General features: G+C 50.8%; 1 protein-coding gene across 2 annotated transcripts in view; it reads right to left on the reverse strand.

Annotated features, from left to right (window-relative positions):
• Window positions 1-10,680, reverse strand: part of TRPV4 (transient receptor potential cation channel, subfamily V, member 4) — a 35,942-nt gene that overhangs the window by 20,036 nt on the left and 5,226 nt on the right. For both annotated transcript variants that reach the window (XM_011936176.1, XM_011936184.1), the window contains exons 3-4: window positions 5,564-5,736; window positions 341-493 (exon numbers count right to left, since the gene is read on the reverse strand). In XM_011936176.1, coding sequence (XP_011791566.1) covers window positions 341-493; window positions 5,564-5,736 — 326 coding nt within the window. The remainder of the gene's footprint in view (window positions 1-340; window positions 494-5,563; window positions 5,737-10,680) is intronic.

A 10,680-nucleotide genomic window follows, 5' to 3' on the forward strand; every position in this document is an offset into this window, starting at 1 on the left:
ATTTTTAGTAAGGACGGGATTTCACCATGTTGGTCAGGCTGGTCTTGAACTCTTGACCGCAAGCGATCTGCCCCTCTTGGCTTTCCAAAGTGCTGGGATTACAGGTAAGAGCCACCATGCCTGGTGGAATCTTCTATTCTGAAACTCAAAACAAAGTTGGAAGGGGTAGTTACTGTTCCTTCATCCATCCATCTATCCATCCATCCATCCATTCATTCATTCATCAGGTCCTGGGTACATGCTGGCACTTAGGCCCAGATCAAAGCTCTCAGGGGTCAGACAAGCAAAGGACAGTATCTCCACCAGCCCTCGTGACACCCCTGCCCAGCCCGGGGCCCACCTCGATAGTAGATGTCGCGGAAGGGCGAGTTGATGAACTCCCGCATGTTGCCGGTGCGCTCCGCGATGTCCAGAAGCACAGGGATGGTGTCATTGCGGCCGCTGCTCAGGTTCAGCAAGGCCTTGGGCAGGCAGGTCTTCCCTGTAGATGGCTCTAGCAGGAGAGACATATAAGATGAGGCGGTGCTCCAGCCCGTGACCTTGAACTTGTAGGCATCGGGGTACAGAGCACTGGGTAGGGGGTTGGACGTCTTGGCTGCCAACATCTCCTCTCCGAGCCTGTTTCCTCATCTGTCCAGTGGGGACGCAGGGCCACTCTATCTGCCTCCAGTGGTGCTGAGAGGGTGCAATAAACTCATGGGCTTAGGTGCTTTGAAATGTGACGGGCTTCAGCCTACAGATTGGTATTTAATTAATCTTATCTGGGAAGATTTTTTATTTATTAATATCTTTTTTTTTAAGAGACAGGGTCTCACTCTATCATCCAGGCTGGAGTATAGTGGTGCAATCCTAGCTCATTGCAGCCTCCGATTCCTGGGCTCAAGTGATCCTCCCACCTCGGCCTCCCAAGTAGCAGCTAAGACTACAGGTGTGCACCTCCATGCTTAACTAATTTTTTAATTTTTATTTTTGTAGAGAAGGAATCTCACTATGTTGCCCAGGCTGGTCCCAAACACCTGGCCTCAAGTGATCCTCCCACCTCTGCCTCCCAAAGTGCTGGGATTACAGGTGTGAGCCACCACACCTGGCCCTTGAAAAAGATTTTTGTAAAGTGCTTCATAAACAAATAAATGGTGAGAATGCTGGGTTAAACAAAGCCAACCATATTTCCTTACTACAGGACTTCTCAGAGCCTTTCATTCGCTAACAGGGACTGTGAACCTCTAAAAGCAAGACACACTAGGCAGCATTCACCCACCTGTCAGAGCATAGAATCCTTTTCCCATTTACACTGGTGCCCCTGGAAGGGAGTGGAGGGGTTCAGCGTTCCCCAAAGTGTGGGACTGTGTGCCACAGTGGACGTGAACTGACCTTAGGAGAGTCAGGAGAGAATCTCGGGGATTCTAAGGGTGCAACAATAATAACCCTGAAGGTTTCATCTACTATCGAAACTTTCTCATGAAGTCAACTCTCTGTTTGGTACTAGCAGGTCCTTAACACCTCTCACTAACACTTGCTGATGTCTCTTTGCAAGTTTCTTCCTATTGTAGCTATTTTTATGGTTACCTGAGTTGATTTATATCTCAAAAGAGTAAGTTGAAAACTCCCCTGTGAATCAAGGACAGGGCAAAATCATGCCAGGGGCTCTGGAATGGCCAGAGGGTGGGAGATGCAGGGGGGGGTTCAGGCACCCGTTCTGAAGCCAGGCACCTTGGGTTTGAGGCCTGGCTTTGCTCCTGACAGCTGTATGACCATTTCTCTGCTTAGGGTCCTTTCTGGCTAAATTAAAGCTACGAAGGGAAATCGAAGAGCTAATCAGTATTTATTGATTAGCCCAGTACCAGGCAGATAGGAGTCTTTGATAAATATTAGTGCTGTTGTTATCATTCCATGAGATGGGATTTAGGAACCGTCTCCCTAAATGCCAGGACTCAGTAGGGCAGACTCACAGAGACCTGAATTCTAGTCTTGGCCCTTCCAAGAGCAGGGTTGTTTGGGACAAGCCTCGTCCCCAGTTGCTTTCCCACTGTCCACCTGGCGCCCAGCTCAGAGGCGACACCATCCCTCTCATGGAATAATGTGGCCCAGCCAGTGTCCCTCCCACATGCCTAAGACACTTCCCTCATTTCCCTCATTTTCCCCAGCGTCTCTGGCCTTCCTTCATCCACTTTCCACATAGCAGCTGGAACGGTCACTTCAGACTGCAACTGACCACAGTGAACTACAGGGCTTTTGCATCTGCTGTCCCTGAATCCCCACCCTAATCTGAAACATTCCTCCCTTCTCTTTTCATCTGGTTAACTGTACCTCACTCAGACTCTGCTCAAGTGTCACCTCCTCCAGGAAGCTCTCCTGGATTTTCCCTAACTAGGTCAAATCCTCCAGGACAGACTTTTGTTGACACCTCTTACAGTTTGTAACTGTGCTTATTTCTGTGGTTGCTTGGTCAATGCTCATCCTGTCCAGGAGCCTGTGGACACCTTGAGGGCAGGGCGATGCCTGCTTTGCTCACTATTGTTCGGCCTCTGCCAAGCACAGTGCTTGGCATGTGGTGGGTGCCCCACAGCCATTTGCTGAGTTAACACGCATCGAATGAAGGGGAGGGCCGGGCACCCCGGGCAATTCCAAACCATAGGTGACCCAAAGTGGAACGAGAGACCCTGGATTCAGGCTTTCAGACACAGGTTATAGACCCAGGGAGGGGGCGCCTGGGTGCTGGGAGATGTCAGGAGCAGGATCTTCCCAGAAAGGAGGTGGAACGTGCAGTTCCAGGAACCAGCCACCAGGCGGCGAAGCGGCTCTGCCCAGGGTGGGCTGCTGTAGCCAGGGGCTCTAAATTGATAATTGCCAAATTGGAGGTTGTGAAACTTTGCGGAGGGGAGGTGGGGGCAGGGGAGGGCGTCCCAGACTTCTCTGATAATTAGATGAGCTCATGACCCTTTACCATGCAGGGACGGATCCAGGTTTTATGGGACCTAGACTAAGTCCAGGACCTTAGAAAGGGCCTTAGCCAGGGGCCCTGGCACTTAATTAGTATCACGGACCTTACAGTAAGTCTCCCTCTACGCACATACACTACTCTCTGCAATTTCAGAGACACACCTCCCACACTCATGCACAGACACACATGCATCTGGGGGTTCCTGGACGGTGCTAAAAGCCCCCAACTCAGTCCTGAATTCAGGAGAAGCCAGAGGCCTTGACAAGCCAGCCTAGGGCTGAAGCCACAGGTGCCAGCGTCCATCTCCCAGGATTCGCTCTACACCAAGATTCCCCACCTTTGCCTCATGTACTTGGTGGACCAGGAGAGGCCATTTGGCCAGGGCTTAAACATGGGTTATCACCAAATAAGATTGTTCATGCCATCACTGAGCTACTCCAGGAGCAGAGAGAAGCCCCACCCTCCCACAACTCTAAACTTGTGCCTCCAAATGAGGCCACATCGTCTGGCCGGGAACCACGAATGAATATTTTTCATAAATCCAGCAATTGTCTTTTTTTTTTTTTGAGACAGAGTCTCGCTGTGTTGCCCAGGCTGGAGTGCAGTGGTGCAATCTTGGCTCACTGCAACCTCCGCCTCCCAGGTTCAAGTGATTCTCCTGGCTCAGCCTCCAAGTAACTGAAATTACAGGTGTGTGCCGCTAAGCCTGGTTCTTTTTTTTTTTTTTTTTTTTTTTTTTTTTTTTTTTTGTATTTTTAGTAGAGACAGGGTTTCACCACGTTGGCAAGGCTGGTCTCAAACTCCTGACCTTAGGTGATTCACCTGCCTTGGTCTCCCAAAGTGCTGGGATTATAGGCATGAGCCACCATACCCAGCCCCAGCAATTGTTTCCTGGTAGACACAATGATACTGCATCATATTGTTTCAGTGTAAGAATGAGGTTGAGGCCAGTCTCAATGGCTCACGCCTGAAATCTCAGCACTTTGGAAGGTTGAGGCAGGAGCATCACTTGAAGCCAGGAGTTTGATACCAGCCTGGGAAACATGGTGAGAGCCTCTTAAAAAAAAGAAAAAAAATTTTAGCCAGGCATGGTAGCTTGCACCTGTAGTCCCAACTACTCTGGGACTGGAAGCTGAAGCAGGAGGATTGCTTGAGGCCAGAAGTTCAAGGCTGCAGGGGGCTGTGATCACACCACAGCATTCCAGCCTGGGTGACAGAATGAGACCCTATCTCAAAAAAAAAGAAACAAGTTGATAAAGATATATGTGGATGATGTAGCACAGACTTGTTTATCCTGTTTGGGAACTTAATTTACTTAAAGTAACTGAAATCTTAAAAAATGGCCTCTTCTGGTTGGGCGCGGTGGCTCATGCCTGTAATCCCAGCACTTTGGGAGGCTGAGGCAGGCGGATCACCTGAGGTCAGGAGTTCGAGACCAGCCTGACCAACATGGAGAGACCTCATCTCTACTAAAAATAAAGAATTAGCCAGGTGTGGTGGCGCATGCCTGTTATCCCAGCTACCTGGGAGGCTGAGGCAGGAGAATCACTTGAACTCAGGAGGTGGAGGTTGCGGTGAGCAGAGATCATGCCTTTGCACTCCAGCCTGGGCAACAATAACAAAACTCTCTCAAAAAAAAAAGCCCTCTTCTGACATCCCTGAAGCTTCCTCAGACTTAGGCTGTAGACCAACCATGGACAGCCTTCCAAGATGGGCCCTTCTTCATAGCAGGTGTCACAATTCTTTTCTTTTTTTCTGTTTGTCACCCAGGCTGGAGTGCTGCAGCCTCAGCCTCCTAGGCTCATGCAACCCTCCTGCCTTGGCCTCCCAAAGTGCTGGGATTACAGGTGTGAGCCATCATGCCCAGCTTAAGTGTCACATTTCTTGACATGGTATCTTGACTCGTGAGATCATGGCCAGTTTAATAATGGCTTACCCAGAAGCCAGCACATCGCAGGTGGCTGATTTGGGTGCAAGTGTTCACAGGTAAGGCCTGGGGCTGTGGAGGGTGCTGGTATCCTGAGGTGGGTGTTTTGAATATGGACAAGGCTGAAGGGTGAGTTCTCTGGGCTGGGGCTTCAGCCCTAAAGTTGGGCTGGGGTGGAGCAGACCCCAAGAAGTAGAATCAGGACTACCAGCCCGGACACCCTGCCCATCCCTCCAGACCTTTCCTCAGGGGAGCAAGAGCTCCAGGACTCCAGCTGCCTGCGCTGGGTTCTTTGTGGGATGAGAGCCAGGAGTATGCTGTGATTATTCCCCAGTTTGCAGATGAGGAAACAGAGGCTCAGAGAAGTCACACATCACTTAAGTGGTAAAGGTGGGATCTGAACCCAGGTAGGTGGACTCTGTTTACCCACTACACTAACCTTTTCATAAATAAGGGCTGAATGAATGAATGAATGAGTGAGTGCAGGTAGCTGAGGCCCAGAGAGGTGAAGGACACACAGGACCAGACTCCCTGTCCAGTCTGGCACTTTCCAGACTCCCTGTCCATTGGCACTTTCCAGGCCAATGCAGTCCACTGACCCCAAGGAAGAAGCTGAGGGAAAAGAGGGCCCCCAATGCTAGGCTTCCCCCACACCCCTGGCTGTCCCACTGGCTATGCCCATCTGGGTGGCTCACCTCGAAATTCCTCATCAGTCAGGCGTTTCTTGTGGGTCAGCAAGAAGGGGAGCAGCCCATCCAGGTCGGCAGTGGAGCCCCGGGACACAATGTCAAAGAGGATGGGCCTGTTGAAGACTTTGAGGATGGGGGGCGGCTGGGGGGCAGGGGCTTTGGGGCTCTGCGGCTGCTTCCTGGAGGAGGTAGGGAGGCAAGTTGATGGGAGGGCTCATCCCCTGCCTGCCCCACTGTCCCTGGCCTTAGGGACCCAGAGACTGTGGCAGGGGGCGGGCAGTTGAAGCCCTACAAGGAACAGAGTGAGGTAGGTGGGGCAGCTGTAAAAACTAAGGCATGTTTTATCCAACAAACGATAGCTAGTACTACTGTGTGTTGGGTGGAGACAAACAGAAAGAAAGAAATGCACAGACTGCCCATACATCTATCCACCCATCCATCCACACATCCACTCATCCACCCTCTCATCCATCTATCCACCCATCCATCCATCCATCACTCATCCATCCATCTACCCATCCACCCACCTATCCATCCATCCATCCCTCATCCATCCATCTACCCATCCACCCTCTCATCCATCTATCCACCCATCCATCCAACCATCACTCATCCATCCATCTACCCACCCACCCACTCCTCCATCTATCCACTCACCCATCCATCCAACCATCACTCATCCATCCATCCATCTATCCATCCACCCACTCCTCCATCTATCCACTCACCCATCCATCCAACCATCACTCATCCATCCATCTACCCATCCACCCACTCCTCCATCTATCCACTCACCCATCCATCCAACCATCACTCATCCATCCATCTACCCATCCACCCACCTATCCATCCATCCATCACTCATCCATCCATCTACCCATCCACCCACTCCTCTATCTATCCACTCACCCATCCATCCATCCATCTACCCATCCACCCACTCTTCCATCTATCCAGCCTCATCCATCCATCCATCCACCCACCCACCATTCACCCATCCACCTACCTACCCATCCATCCATTCATCACTCATCCATCCATCCACCCATCCACCCACCCACCCATCCATCCATTCATCCACCCATCCACCCACCTGCCCATCCATCCATCCATCACTCATCCATACATCCACCCACTCAGCATCCACCCATCCACCTACCCACCCATCATCCATCCATCACTCATCCATCCATCCATCCACCCACTCATCCATTCATCCATCCCTCATCCATCCATCCATCCCTCACTCATCCATCCATCCACCCACTCATCCATCCATCTACCCATCCACCCACCCATCCATCCATCCACACATCCACCCACCCACTCACCCATCCACCCATCCATCCCTCATTCATTCATCTACCCATCCACTCACTCCTCCATCTATCCACCCATCCATTGATTACTCATTCATTCATCCACCCACTCATCAATCCACCCATCCACCCCACCCATCCATCCATCCATCCAACCACCCACCCACTCATGTATTAGTCATTTATTGAGTACTTACTAAGGCAGAGAGACTGAACGAGACAAAAATAAAGAGAAAATAAAGAAACATCCCTGACATCCCAGACTAAAAGATGAGGCATTTGATCCATTCATTCCATAACTAACCCATTAATTTATTCATTCAGCAAACATTTGAGACAAATGAGGCCATGCTCATATGTACTTGCTCATGGCCCACCACACGGTAAGCACTCAATAAATGTTAGTTGATATTACCATTATTAATGAGTGCCTACTGTGTGTCTGGAGCTTGTACGTGCATGGGAGAGATGTGGAGCTACAGAGGCAGATGGAGGAAGGCGTGGCACAGAGAGGGTTGGGAAGAGAAGAGATGGAGAAAGAAAGGAAGGAAACAGACACTAAGAGAAGGAGGGCTTGGAGACACTCATTCAGTCATTCAACAAGCATTTTTTTGGCACCTTTATATGCTAGGTTCTGGGAGAGAAGAGCTAGCCCAGGGCCACCATGAGGCAGGAATGCTCTCTCTGTCACCTTCTTACCTGGCCCAGTGCCTGGCACATCTTGGGATGCAGTAAGACTGTTCAATGAATAAGAGGCTGAAGAGGAGATAGATGGAGGCACGGGGTCTGGGAAGGAGAAGAGGGGAGAGTAGGGGAACAGAGAAAACCCTAACAAGAGGCAGCAGAGCCAGAGGGGAAGGGGGAATGTAGTTGGGGAAATTGAGGCCAGGGCAGGTTGTGGAAGCAGGTGGGACAGTGTTGCAAGGGTGGACAAAGCCGGCATCTGGCTGTACCCAGCCTGTCTTGCCATGAGAAGGGGACAGACATTCTCTTCCTTTCCTCTTCGCCGGGGGTTGAGATTTTCCATCTCAGGGCAGGTGCTAGGAAAGAGGGTCATTAGCATCCACAGTAGGGTAAGAAGTGTGCTCTCCTGTTGACAGGGGCACAGTCTGTGCACAGATACAGCCTCTAATGAGGGCACTTAGGCAGCCACTACTATAGCTCTTCCTGAACTTTGACCTTTGAGCCAAAATAAAAAGGAATACTGCCCCTGCCAGATCTCACTGAGGCAGCCCTCAGGACTCAGCAGCACCCCACTTCCTCCACCAGCCTGGACTTCCTGGGATGGGGGTGGGGGTGGGGAGGAGGGCTTGCAGGAGGGGTCCAAGGGAGGCGAAGGGGAGATACAGAGCCCACTAGCTTTCAACAGGACCTGGGAGGGCTTGGGGACAGAAGGATGGGAACCCTGGGCACTCTGCTGCTCTGGCCCTCAGTTTCCACCTCTGGGCAGAGGTGGTACAGATTTTTCAGAACACAGACAACTGTGAAGCCCTGTTCCTTGGACATATCTGCAGAGCCTCTCCAGCCTTAGGCCCTTGCACTTACATTTCTCTCCACCTAGGACACCCTTCCCTCCCTCTCTGTGGCTGCCCCTTCGCAACCCTTAGCTTTAGGCTTGAATGTTGACTCCTCCAAGAAACCTTCCTGGATTACCTTTCTTATATCCACCCACTCTCTAACTTCAGCACCTCCCCCAACTCACATGGCATATCCATGTGCTCAGCTACTTGCTTCTTGCCTGTCTCACCCTCTAAACTGAAAGTGTTGCCTGAGTAGAGGTGGATCTGGTCTGGCTCAGCCAGTAGTCTCAGGGCCAACCTCACTGACTGGCAGATAGCGGGCACTCAAGAAACACCCACTGGCCGGGCGCGGCGGCTCACGCCGGTAATCCCAGCACTTTGGGAGGCCGCGGTGAACAGATCACTGGAGGTCAGTAGTTCGAGACTAGCATGGCCAACATGGTAAAACCCTGTCTCTACTAAAAATACAAAAATTAGCTGGGTGTGGTGGTGCACACCTGTAGTTCCAGCTACCCGGCAGGCTGAGGCAGGAGAATCACTTGAACCTGGGAGGCGGAGGTTGCAGTGAGCCAAGATCGCGCCACTGCACTCCAGCCTGGGTGACAGAGCGAGACCCTGTCTCAAAAAAAAAAAAAAAGAAAAGAAAAGAAAAGAAAAAGAAACATCCACTGAATGAATCAATGACTCTGTGAATAAATAAAGGGGGCAGCTCTTGACTAAGCAAGGGCTGCGAAGGTGAATGGGCTCCATCCAAGAGATAAATGAATCCATGGCCAGCAAGGGGGACAGAGGAGGACCGGGCAAATCCAGGTCATCTCCAGACCTCAGGACCATCCTCCAGGACACACACACAGGCAACCAAGAGGGGATTTCACGGAGCAGCTGAGGAAAGGGTCAAGTCAGGGCACATTAGGGACAGCAGGGCCAGGACTGAGAAAGGATATGGTTCAGCAACGCCTGGTGAGGCTCAGGAGGAGCTGGCTAGGAGACTGTAAGCCCTGCTCCCTTCCCCAAACTGCCAAAAGCTTGTGGAAGTCTCTGGGCTTCCTAAAGGACCAGGAGGGAGGGCTCAACCTCACAAAGCAGGGAGTCTGCAGGTGACAGACAACAGGGTCATGCTGGAAGCAGAACCCAGGATGACTGAGTTTGCAGAGTGCCACACAAACCACATGCAGATGCCAGGCAAATGCCTCTGAGTCTAGAGTATGGGCTGCAAGACTCAGTTCAGCAGAACCCACTGGGGGAGGATGGGGACCAGACAAGGTGGTCAAGGTGGGCTGGAGGCTCCCTGTCCCCAGCTAGGCCTGGCATGGAATACATAACAGGAGCCACATGCTGTCACCCCATCCAGGGCTTCTCTCCACTGTCTTTTCTTTCAGCAAGACTGTCATTATGGGAAAGAAAGGGTGAATGCTTTGGGGTTTCCAGCTCTTTCTAAGCCTCAGGAAAGCCACTGGATGGCCAGGAATGGAGGTGATGCTTGAAGAAAACCCAGGAGGGGCAACTGGATGTGTGCCAGGAAGAGAAGGTAGGGAGATGGATGGATGAATAGATGCAAAAATGAAAGAAAAGATGAGCAAATGAATAAATGAATCAGTGACTAAGCAAACAAAGGAACGAATGGACAAATGGATGGACAGAGAGTTGGGTAAATAAACTGGTGGTTAGAAGAGAGGAGGGGAAGGAAAGACAGAAGGCAGGCAGGTGAGCAATCAAGCATGAGAAATGGAATGAATGAATGAATGAATAGTTTGATAGCTGAATGGCTAGATGAATGGAAACAGTGGGTAGGTGAGAGGATGGAATGACATTCAGATGAGAAAATGGCAGATGAATGGAAGGTTGGTTATATGGGTGTATGGCTGGACAGATGGGTAGATGAGCAGATAGATATTTTAATGAGTGGACAATGGATGGATAGATTGGACAGGTGGACAAAAAAATGGAAAGATGGGCATCTGGGTGAATGAATGAGATGGTAGATGGATAAATGGATGGATGGATGAACAGATGTATAAATAAGAAGATAAATAAATGGAAGGCTGGATGTGTAGGTGAAGGGATGGACAGACAAGTAGATGAATGGGGGACAGATGAGTAGGTAGATATGTAGGTGAATAAAAAAGCAGATGAGGCTGGGTGCGGTGGCTCACACCTATAATCCCAGCACTTTGGGAGGCCAAGGCAGGTGGATCACGAGGTCAGGAGTTCAAGACCAGCCTGGCCAAGATGGTGAAAACCTGTCTCTACTAAAAATAAAAAAAAAATTAGCTGGGTGTGGTGG

This window comes from Colobus angolensis, unplaced genomic scaffold, assembly GCF_000951035.1.
Source record: "Colobus angolensis palliatus isolate OR3802 unplaced genomic scaffold, Cang.pa_1.0 Scaffold10, whole genome shotgun sequence".
In the NCBI taxonomy this organism is placed as follows: domain Eukaryota; kingdom Metazoa; phylum Chordata; class Mammalia; order Primates; family Cercopithecidae; genus Colobus; species Colobus angolensis.